Below are 12,606 nucleotides of genomic sequence, written 5' to 3'. Positions count from 1 at the left end.
TGTAAGCTCCATCACTAGCTTGCTATTACTCATGTACATCTCCCCTGATGAGTTCATGCTGAATGAAACGTGACACGTTGGGAGTTTACCTCTTATAGGGTGTACTAGGGATTTCTTGCTCCTGTTGTGGTAAAAATATTAATGGTTGTAATCAGCCCGCATCGAAGTTCGTATAAGGAAAAGGTAGCTCCATGCTTCATCAGCCAGAGACACACACAAGTGCTTCATCTTGCTTCCATTCCTACTGTGCCACTCCCACCTCCTCCATGCCCAGTGTCCTTTATTGACTAACAAAAGGTGTAAAAGGGGCTGGCCCAAGACAAGGATACAGGAAGTGATGACATATCAAAGGACAGGGAGGGGCAGCCAATGTGGCTGTGCAGACACACCTCATACAAACACATGTATACAATAATCTACCATTACCACTGAGAGACATGATGACAATCTATAAAACACACACACATCCTAAGATAAAATGTCCGCATAATAAAATTTCCACAACAGTCCCTCCTCTTTGTCATATGCTCCCCAGTGTCCCTTGACAAATCTTGATCTTCTTCTTTGCACAAAAAAAAACAGTCTTGTCTACGAAAAGTCCTGAATCCATAAAACAAAACAGATGATGGAAAACAGAAAGTCAATCTTGACACGTAGCTTCTTTTCTTCGGGAGGTGACTTAGGAGGTGGCGTTTCGCGTTGGTTGCCGGCTGGTTTTGAATCCTCTGCATCTGGTCCATGGTTTGGTCTTCAGGGCGTCTTGTCTGTTCGGGCTTCGGTATATCAGTCGATTAGACATCAGGAACATCCCACTCCGGCGTATAGAAGGAATGGAGACAAAAAACATAAGTATATGTCCTATTTCCTTTCGCCCGGATCCAATGGAAAACCAGTGAGCCCCAAGACCTCCAAAAGTTTTAAAAAGGATTCTGACTCTCACTAGTCATAGCTCCGCCCCTGCCCTGCTCCTGTCAGTATGGGCCTGACCCTTGTCAATGGTGTCTGCTAGCCTGGCATAACCATATACCTTCCTCACAACTGGAGGATCCCAAATCTACGGGTCGCCTAGCTGCCCGGACACCCATACAGGATTAACAAGCGAGGAGCAGGAGCCAGAGCTAATATTAATATTGTCTATCAACAAATGCCTCCTTGTAACAAACAAAAGTGATACTCTGCATTCTTTGACTTAGTTGAGCAGCTTCTTGCAGTGACCGGTGTGGATCCATTTGTTTCGTCCCTCGAACTTCAGAGAGGTTGGCGTCATCAGCATCACCTGGAATGGCCCAAGATATCTCGGCTCTAGTCCCGTCCTCGGATGTTTCTTTAGCACGACCCAATCACCTGGTTGGCTAGAATGAACACTGGTTATTGAGTCTGGGTCCGGGAGCAATTCCCGAACCTGGTGGTGGACATCGGGTGATAACCCGTGGGGCTGCCTGGAGGCATACCTGATGGAATAAAAGGGTTACAGCGGAACATTCAGGCCATGGATCGGCCGTGATTTTTATCTACTTTGCAAAAATCTGACCCAAGTACCAGCAAAGAAATGTCAGCTGTGATTGATTGACATTTGAGAGGTTAGAAAGTTGGAAGATCGTTGATTTCTGCACCACTTTCCCCCCTTCTCATCGGCCTTAAAACCAGGACGAAGAGAAGCTGGATTAGCATGGTGCATCGTCTCAAGGTTAGATGGAGATATGACAGAGGGATGAGAGAGAGAGAGAGAAAGAGAAAAAGAAAAGCGCTTCTCTTGGACTCTGCAGTCCTAGCGGGATGGGAGTACATGACAGTGTTAGTTCGCACTGTCTGGGACTTTTGAATGTCCTGTTGCTGGAGATCCATGGATTCGTGCAGCCACAGTTCTGCTTTCTGGAGGGAAACATGGCTTTGGAGTCTAGTGGGGAATTTACGGACGAACTTTTTCCCAATCCAGACCTCAAAGGTCCCTTCTTTGGGGATGATCCACTCTGAACCTACAGTCCCTTGGTGCCAATCTTTGAGGGGGCTTAACAACTCTTCCTCTATAGATGGATTTCATGTACTGCTTGGCTGTCCTATAGTAGTCAGAAGTGGTACCCTTCTGATCCCTAAACCTATGCTCGAGCATAAATTTTCCTGCGACCTACGCAAGGAATTTTCCCGCGACCTACGCAAGGAATTTTCTAAAAGTAGGTGCGTCCACCTCCAGTGCCCTGCGACACACGCTGGGCGGCTGTTAGTCCTCTTCGTTCGCCTCTGAGTTGCCCTAGGGTTTCTGGCACCGACACACGGACTCCGTATATACCCTAGTTAGACCTCAGGAAAAGGAGTAATCAGTGTGAGGAAAAGGGCTCTCGCCGACACACGGCGGCCCTCTGAGTCTCCTAATGAGATATACCAGCCTCGGTTTTGGCTCTGAATAGTGACCTGACCACAGGATAGGGCTTCCAATTGACCTGGAGTGGAAAAGGGGGGTGCACAGAGAACACACAGTACCCTCTGTGGGGATGAGGGGTGCACAGGAAACAAACACACAGTACTCCTGTGGGGAATGGGGTTACTCACATAGCTATTGGTATGCCCGGGTGATATACATCACCTTGTCTCCTTAAAAAAAATGCTCATCAACTCACTTTCCTTTGCCGATATGATTCTATATAGTCAAGCTGAACAGCACACGAAGCCCTTTTTGCAGTGACTGATCAAAAACCTCTCACTCAGCAGCAACCCTTGAATTCAGACAGTAGTTCCCACACAATATCATGAGACCCCCAGTACTCCTAACCAAATCTACAGAGAAAAGAGAGGGAGAGAGAGAAAAGCAGCGAATATGCAATAAAAACCTAAAAATAAAAATGGATAAAAGAAGAAAAATGTAAATATAAATTAATCAAAGAAATACCCAAACAAAAATAGACAAATATAACTGAAAAATAAAAAAGGAAAAAACACTTGATTACATACATTGAGCTTCAGTAAAAAATTAATTTTACCTTAACCCAAAACGCATACAAAAACTTAGCAACACATACACTTGTATAGGACTAAATTAACAAATCAATGTCCTGGGGGGGGGTTCCCCTGAAACCGTACAGGAGGAATTCCTACCCACCCAGTAATTGAAATGTTAATTTGCCCAGCCCCAAACAGCTTCAGATTCATTTGACCAGAGAAGCAGGATTTAACATCACAAGGTCCCAAAACCGGTTTCTTTCACATTTTAACCGTTCATATTGTGATTTAAAATCTGCTTCACTGATCCAAGATCTTGTCTGTCCCTGAGTTCTCTGCCTTTGCAAAGAAGCATATCTGGGACCATTACCCCACCTCGCCGCTAGGTGTGGTTCTGGGGTACTTAACATACCTGTGTCTGTTGCCATTAGCAACATTACAATATCGTGACCATACATTGCCTTTAATCCCAGACACATTACTCTCCAAGGGGTGGTTTCAATAAAAAGACTTTCCATTGCACCAGAAAACAAACACCACAATGGTTGCTACAAAAAACAAAACACTAGTACTAGTTGTCCCTATACTTTTGGCACAGAACTAAAAGTACCTCCTTTCTACACTGTAATACCCACATTAATTATGCCAAACAAGTCTACAATTCAGTGTAACAGCCACAGATACACAAACATTAAGCAGAATCATCAACTATAGGACGATTTCACCACTAAACTGCCACTAATGCTCACACAATGATTCCTGTATCAGACTGGTCACTGAGCTATAACATAACTGAACACTAAACCGATATCCAGCACAAAACTTATTAAAACAAAATCAAACTGTACATAGAAAAGGTTACAAAAAGACAAGATAACTATTCAACAAAACTAACATTTCAGGCAAAACCAATCAAATCGCTTTCCATAGCAAACTGACTAAGATGGCCGACAAGCATGGTAAAGATGGCCGACAAGCATGGTAAAGATGGCCGACAAGCATGGAAAAGATGGCCGACAAGCATGGAAAAGATGGCCTACAAGCATGGTCAAGATGGCCTACAAGCATGGTCAAGATGGCCTACAAGCATGGTCAAGATGGCCTACAAGCATGGACAAGATGGCCTACAAGCATGGACAAGATGGCCTACAAGCATGGACAAGATGGCCTACAAGCATGGACAAGATGGCCTACAAGCATGGACAAGATGGCCTACAAGCATGGACAAGATGGCCTACAAGCATGGACAAGATGGCCTACAAGCATGGACAAGATGGCCTACAAGCATGGACAAGATGGCCTACAAGCATGGTCAAGATGGCCTACAAGCATGGACAAGATGGCCTACAAGCATGGACAAGATGGCCTACAAGCATGGACAAGATGGCCTACAAGCATAGAAAAGATGGCCTACAAGCATGGTCACACAAAGGAAATCAAGATAGTGTCTACAATATCCAGCCATAAAAACAGTTTTTATATTTCCCTATGTTTAAACCGGAGCAAAACCTCCACTCTATGGGTGATTTACAGGCTAACAATACAAAAACCACTCTGAATGCTGTCTCTAATGTACAGACACTAAAACCAATTGCTGCCTCTATAAAATCGCCTCTTACAAAATCACAGTAACATAAAAGTTAAGAAGTTACAAAAAAACACAATACCCTGTACTGCTCATCATACAATCTCATCATACAATCAACTCAGATCCATCAAAAACTACACCATGAAAAAAAAAACACTTACCTTATCCTTACACCCTTTGATGCAGCAGACAACAATCACATAGGTTGTTTGAACAGATTTTTCTTTCCTCTGTTACCAGCAGATTGGAGTACACAGATTTCAGTTCACAAAGAGCAAAACTTTCTCAAAAATGAGAGTAAAGAAAAGGATATTACCTTATGCCGGCCTTTTTTGCTTTTTGAAAATAAAACTGTGTCTCCTTTTAAGTTCTACTGATAACAGGGGAAAAAAATTATTTCCTTCCTGAGCTCGCCATCTGTTGGAAATCAAAAATAGTCAGCTCGCACATTACGATCTGTATTGAGTCCACTTACCACAGACTCATCTGAGGAATCTTCCGGCCTTGTGTAAATACGCCCAGCTCCGTATTACACCTCACAGTACATTCATACTCAGCGCTAGCTTCAGCTGCCTGTGCATGCCTCAGGCTTTCAGATAAACCTTCATTCTCCTTGCACAAATAAAAGAACATTTTTTGCTCTAACAAGCAGAAATTTTCTCAGACACAGCAGACAAAACTATAGACTCCCGTCTCCTGTCTTTGCTGAGGTTCATACGTTGGCATCTTCTCCGTATGGTAACACATCAATACAGTCTATCGCATGGAAGGTTGCATCTACCCAAGTGACTACACCACCCACGTCTACAGCATCTGATGGGTGAGAACGTTCCTTTTGTTTGCTTCCTGCCTTTGTTACCATTTAGTGTTTGTGTGTCCAGGCCCATTAGGGCTGTCTATTGTTAGTTTGTCCGAGAGGCTCTCTGGGTTAGTGCTTCACGTTTTTAGATACATTATTAAATGTTACGTTTTACCCCTTTGTCCCCTAGGAGGGGATCAGTATATTTTGTTATTTATTATTGGGAGTAATTTGTCAAGTTCATTTACTTGGCTTTATATATTTTTATAGCCATGACGGATCCGTCTTAAACTCCATTGAAAGTTAATGGGAGACTAATACGTTTTATCTATTGTGCCAGATTGTATCAGAGAAAACGGATCCGTCCCCATTAACTTACATTGTGTGCCAGAGCGGATGCATTTGGCGCCGCTTCGTCAGGCGGACAGCAAAACGCTGCAGGCAGCTTCCAGAGCGGAATGGTGACTGAACGGAGCCGAACTGATGCATTTCTGACCGGATCCTTTTCCATTCAGAATACATTAGGGCAAAACTGATCCGTTTTGGACCGCCTGTGAGAGCCCTGAACGGATGTCACAAACGGAAAGCCAAAACGCTAGTGTGAAAGTAGCCTTACATGTTCATGGATGGCTTCCTCCATAAAGAGGCAAGCATAAGTGTAGCCAAAGGTAGTAGGTCTGCTGTGGAATCTCCTACAAATCTAGTCAAAATCTGCCGCTGTAAAAAACAAACCTGAAATTGACTGTTTTTTGCTCAGGCCTTGCTGCTGATATTTCAGTAGGTCTTCCACGGCTTTCAAGCTTTGCATTATAAAGCCACACTGAGATACCTTGACGGTGGTGCAAAAGGGATCAGTTGTGTTCCTGACCGGAATACATTGGCTAAAGTCTCAGCCTGAGGGATTGGCCATTATTGTCAGTTACATATTATGGTGGTGCACCTTTTGCAGTGATTTATGTCTTTGCATTATAAAGGTTGAAAGCTGCAGGTGAAACCCGCAGCATAAACTGACATTTCTGAGATCTCATCCGCTTCGCTTGTACAGTAAATGCTGTAGACTTTCTGCAGGAAATACCACTGCGCAGAATGCACTGCATTAAGGCCACATATGTTACCTGCTTAGTCACATTTCCTGTTTCAGAAGTTGTTTCTCCTTTTCACTTGTATATCTAGTTTTTTTTAAATCAGATAATCTGTATTCATTTTCCAAGAGGTAGAAATAAAATAGAAATATCATTGCACATACAAATTACAGTATGAGGTATACATAATCTCCTTTAATTGACATATATTGTCTCAGCAGTAATACACATTATGCATATTATCTAACAACGGTGCAAGATATCAATATGATTCTTATCAGTGAAGAATTGTAGCCATCATAACTTATTCACTCTTAAAACCCTCAACCCCCATCAACCTCAATGGGGCCTGGGGTCTAAGGCTACTTTCACACTAGCGTTCGGGTTTCCGTTCGTGAGCTCCGTTTGAAGGAGCTCACGAGCGGACCCGAACGCAGCCGTCCAGCCCTGATGCAGTCTGAATGGAGGCGGATCCGCTGAGACTGCATCAGTCTGGCGGCGTTCAGCCTCCGCTCCGCTCGCCTCCGCACGGACAGGCGGACAGCTGAACGCTGCTTGCAGCGTTCGGGTGTCCGCCTGGCCGTTCGGAGGCGTGCGGATCCGTGCGGATCCGTCCAGACTTTCAATGTAAGTCAATGGGGACGGATCCGTTTGAAGATGCCACAATGTGGCTCAATCTTCAAGCGGATCCGTCCCCCATTGACTTTACATTGAAAGTCTGAACGGATCCGCGCAGGCTACTTTCGCACTTGCGCACTTGCGAATTTTTTTAAAGTTATTAATGCAGACGGATCCGTACTGAACGGAGCCTCCGTCTGCATTAATATGAGCGGATCCGTTCAGAACGGATCCGCCCGAACGCTAGTGTGAAAGTAGCCTAAGCCAGTATTTAGCAATCAGTTTTCTAGCCTGGAAAAGCAGACGCTGCACTCCCAGACGATAATGGCGGCTTTTAATGTCCAGTATTCCCTGTACACATGTCCCTGGATTAGCCGAGACCTCAATATTGTACGCGTCTTTAATAGTTACCAACACATCAGTCCAGAATTTATTAAGCTCTGCACAGTCCCAGAACATGTGTAGCAAGGAAGCAGGACTCACTCCACACCGAGGACAGGATGCATCAGGTCTAACTCCTATCTTGAACAGAAATGCTGGAGTCCTATATACCCTGTGAACAAGAAACAGTTGAGACATGTGTTGGCCTCCACAAAGCGACAACTCAGGTGTCAATGCCAATATCGATTTCCATTGTTCCTCTGATATTGGTCCAACCTCCCCCTCCCATTTATACTTGACCACTAGTGTATTCTGTTTCACTGATTTCACAAATAGATTCCTATAAATGGATGAAAGTAATCCACTCAAGGAGTAACCCGTGAGGATTTGGTGGAACAGTAGAACAGTCGTACATTTAAGTGACATAGAGTTCGCCTGGGCCTGAAATGCGTGTCGTAGCTGCAAAAACTGATAAAAGGCTGTGTGAGGAAGAGCAAACTCATTTCTAAGTTGCTCAAAGGACTTAAACTCACCATCTTTCTGCAGCTGATATAATTTCACGCCCTTACGGTCCCAGGGCGAAAACCCTTCTAGGCGAAATATTTCAGGCAATTGGGGATTCTTCCACACAGCAGTGACCTGGGTGAAGCCTTGTATAGACAGCAGAACACAACACCTCTGACAGACTTTATGTATCACACTGAGTGTAGGGTGTTCCACTATCTTATCAGAGAGAGCACTATTTTCCAGCAAAGCTACCGATGAGTCCCCAGACGCAACGTCCCCAGGGATCCTTCCCCACCCCCTCAACTGCTGCAGCTGCGAAGATATCTAATATAGCCAGGAGTTTGGGATAGAGAGCCCCCCTGCATCTTTTCCTCTCTGCAACGTATCTCGTCAGATCCTAGCTGTTTTTTTGCGCCAAATCAGATTCCTAAATAGTCTATCTATTCTAATAAAGATCCGGCGAGGTACCCAACTTATATCTAGTTTTAGTAAAAACTGCTCACTCATTACCCATTAGCCCAGCAACCTCCGGCACGCCTGCTGTTATGAAAGTACAGTTCCCGGCATGATCCAATCACTTCAATGGGAGTTCTGAGAAGAGCAGCCCAAGTATGCATGGTGGGAGTTGTAGTTTTGCAACAGCTGCAGTGCCGGAGGTTGCCTACCACTGCATTAGCCAGTTATATGCTTAGATAGATATTAGGTTTAGCGAAACCTCATACCAGATATTATCCTTCATTAACTGCGTATCCCTTTCTTGTATTCTCTTTATTTCCTATAGGTCAACATATATTTAAAGTTGTGGCTTTGAGTATACAACTGGTACTGGCAGGAGTAATATTATACTATTTTATAAAAGGTAAGAACTTTACTTACTACTAGGAAAACCTTGTTACGTAAGGACTGGAATGGACTATGGCGCTCAGCAATACATCTTCACTTGACACCTACAAGAGATCTGAAATATTCATAAAGATATATTCAGAGGCTGCAGTCAAGTAGCATTTTTTCAAAAATATAGTTTATCTGCTTTTCCATGTGTTGTTTAATGTAAGGTAACAATTACTGGTACACCATACCTTTATTGTGCAGCTCAGTACAAGTACAATGATAAGAAATGTATCCACTCCAACAGAGGTTGCAGTACATTTTTTATAGAAGAGCAAAAATACTCCTCTTACCATTTTTGAGGAGTATTTTTTGTGATGGAGGAGTACAAAAGTTGCAGGAATTGAAATCAATAATACGTAGGCCTACATAATGTTAAGGGCTTGTTCACATCTGCGTTGGAGGCCCCGTTCGGGGGCTTTGTCACAGATTCTTGTCTGGTAAGGCTACTTTCACACTAGCGTTAAATTTTTCCGGTATTGAGATCCGTCATAGGGTCTCAATACCGGAAAAAAACGCTTCTGTTTTGTCCCCATTTATTGTCAATGAGGACAAAACGTTACTGAATAGAACGGAAAGCTCCAAAATGCATTCTCTTCCATTCTCATACCGGAGAGCACAGTGCGGTTTGCTTTCCATCTTGGGATGCAGAGCAAAACGTTTTCTCAGACACAATCTGATGGATCCGTCCTCCACTGACTTTCAATGGAGTTCATGACGGATCCATCTTGGCTATGTTAAAGATAATACAACCGGATCCGTTAATAACGGATGCAGGCGGTTGTATTATCAGTAACGGATGCGTTTTTGCTGAACCCTGACGAATCCAGTAAAAACGCTAGTGTGAAAGTAGTCTAAAAAAGGCAAGATCCCGAATGTAAACTGAATGGATCTAATTATAGTCAATGGAGTCTTCTCATCTCAGCTTGTGTCAGTTATGTGCCCGATCCAGCACTTCCGTTATTTTTGTTGTTTTGCTCAACTAACGGAGCAGAACAACAGAAGTAAGTAGCGGTGGTGTGAACATGCCCTAAGAGGTGGGTGTTTATGCAGAGGAACTATTACTAGCCTAGATAACATATTTCCCCTCCCTCCAGCGCCCTCCAACATACAGTCCCATGCAGTGTCGGACTGGGATGCCTAGAGCCCACCAGTAAAATTCATTCTGGGGGCCCACTGTACAGCAAAATGCAAATATTACCTGCCCACATAGAGGCAGACAGCAACAAGATGCTAGAAGATGATTGATTATGGGGATCTCTGCAACAACTTCCAAAAGTGGGTCCCAGGGAACAGAGGATACTGGCTGGCCTGCCTCTATTCCTAGAAGCCATCTTAACCTTCCGATGGGTCTATAATAATAAACTGTATAGTCCTACCCAGTTTATTACATTGATAAAGGTTATTTTTAGATGCTGTGCTGGTGGACTGGGGGCACAGATTTCTCAGGGGCCCAGCAGGCGATTCCCCTGTGGGCGAGTCTGAGCCTGGTCCCATGTAAATAACATGTCTCCCCTCCCTCCAACATACAGTCCTATGTAAATAACATGTTTAATCTCCCTCCATCCCCCTCCAACATACAGTCCCATGTCAATAACCTCACTCCCCTCCCAGTACAATACCATGTAAATACCAGCATTCCATTCCCTCCAGGATAGGGTTAATAAGCCCCGGGGAGGGTTCTGTAGTTAATGTAGAGCAGGCAATTAGAGCCAAGTAATTAAAGTACAGTCCAATATTGTCATGGAACCATGAACCAGACGTACAACAAGGGATAAGTGGAAATAAGAGGGCTTTATTGGAAATCAAGCTGTAAGGCGAAAGTCCAAACGGATGGCTAAAACCGAAGCAGGGTCTTGCGAAGCCAGAGGTCAGGAACCAGAAGGGTAGTCAGACGAAGCCTGGATCAGGAACCAGCAGGGTAGTCAGACGAAGCCTGGATCAGGAACCAGCAGGGTAGTCAGTTCGAGAGAGCAGCCAATGGCAGACAGGGATGAGCCTCCCTAGCATCTCGGGTGACGCTAGAGGGCTCATTCCCATTCCCGCCTGCCATTGGCTGCTCATTACTTCCCGACACTGGATGTTTTTATCCGTGCACAGGGGCACCAGGAGCGGGGCGGGGAGCAGGGCAAGTATATTCACTGTGAGGAGCCCAGCATATCGGGTCGCATTTGCTAATCTTGGATAACCGCTTTAATGCCCACCAGGAGGCCACTTAACCTGCCAGGCCACCATTCCGCTAGTAGTACTTAAGATTGCGGCGCCGCTCCCGGCACAGCTTCAGAGCATTGCACCGTACGTTCCGGCAGCCAGCCCAAACTGAGCAATCAGCAGCTTCATTCTAAATAACAAAGCTCCTTGCTATACGGAGCTTTGTTATTGGATATTTCAGGCACCGGCGGTATCGTTGTGCTGCCTGTGCCGTTCATAGTGCGCACTGCATTCATGAATGGCAGAGAACAGTCTAACACGTATTAATAGGCCTAAGACTTTTTGGTTAGATAAAATGCCCTGTGCATGCACCTATGACGCTTGTATAGGCGTTATTGTGATCTCTGCACTCCAACACTTCTGTATTGCAGTCCATTATGCCTGTTAGTGTAAAACTGAAATCAGCCTATTAGACTCTGCTTCTGGCAGGTCCTAATAGGCCTCTGTACATGGCAGACCTGGAGGCCAATGTTAAGGCCCTTGTGACTGCAACACAAGGGAAGCGGTGGCAATGGGGTGACGAGCAGCTGTAATTACCCTGCACAACCGCTACAAGCTAGATGGCATGCAGGTAAACAATGAAGAGGAGGCAGCAACCCCTTGAAACAGCTAATAAGCGGGGGTGCCAGGAGTCGGACCCCTACTAATCTGACATTGTTTTTCTGATACTGCAAAACCTCTTTAATGACCTAGATTAGCGTCATCATTCACATCCCTCCATATACTTAGTGGGGACAATCCAAATCTAATTTCCTTAAAGAGGTTGTCTAACCTCAGACATATCACTCAGGGGCATATCACTAGGTTATTTTCGGAAATCCCATTGAAATTAATGGCAAGCACACCAAGCATGCACGAGTACCGTTCCATTCACTTCTATAGGGCTGACTGAAATAGCCGAGCCAGCGTTTGTCTATTTTCAGCACTCCCATAGGAATGAATGAAGGATGGCCGCGCATGCGCAGTGCGTTCTCCTTCACTTTGTGGGCTCCGTTCTGAAGAAAGGTGCAGGTCTCAGAGGTGGGACCCCCACCTATCAGACATTGGAGGCATATCCTAGTGATATGCCCCCAATGTCTGAGGTGAGACAAACCCTTTACCTCAAGCAGATGCTATGGCCAATTTCTCTTAGGAAGCCAAGTAACCTCATTATGTCGTTGGAGATAATCCAGGCAAAAGTGTGGAGAACAGATATCCTTTGTCGGATTTGACCCAAGTGCTATAGTGATAGTCACTGAGACATCATGTCAATCTGTATAGTGGCATTGCTCTGTCTTGCATTACTGTGTATGATATGCCACCATAGTTTTTTATTGACTGTCCATAGTACTGCTGTCCTCTTATGTGGCAGATAGGCTTATGGAACCCGATCTCAGGCACCAGAGCAAGGTGTGACAAAAACCTCTGCAACCCCTGATATCTTCCCTATTGATTCTCTCATCATCTCTCTAAGAATATATTCACACTGCATCTTATAGTGTCTGTTAGAGGTGTACCATATGTTGGCTGGATTTCTCGTCATATACTTCCAATAGATGCCTCGGAGCGCATGCCCCTGTACATGCATACAGTAACAAGCGTCACCGATCGGGTGTTAA

General features: G+C 44.7%; 1 protein-coding gene across 1 annotated transcript in view; it reads left to right on the top strand.

Moving 5' to 3' along the window:
- LOC122920190 (natural cytotoxicity triggering receptor 3 ligand 1-like) overlaps nucleotides 1-12,606 on the top strand; it is a 162,888-nt gene that overhangs the window by 37,641 nt on the left and 112,641 nt on the right. Inside the window, exon 4 of the mRNA XM_044269464.1 lies at nucleotides 8,691-8,768. Coding sequence (XP_044125399.1) covers nucleotides 8,691-8,768 — 78 coding nt within the window. The remainder of the gene's footprint in view (nucleotides 1-8,690; nucleotides 8,769-12,606) is intronic.

This window comes from Bufo gargarizans, chromosome 10, assembly GCF_014858855.1.
Source record: "Bufo gargarizans isolate SCDJY-AF-19 chromosome 10, ASM1485885v1, whole genome shotgun sequence".
Classification (NCBI taxonomy): domain Eukaryota; kingdom Metazoa; phylum Chordata; class Amphibia; order Anura; family Bufonidae; genus Bufo; species Bufo gargarizans.
Note: the sequence above shows the minus strand (reverse complement) of the source record. Positions and strands in the feature narration are given on the sequence as shown.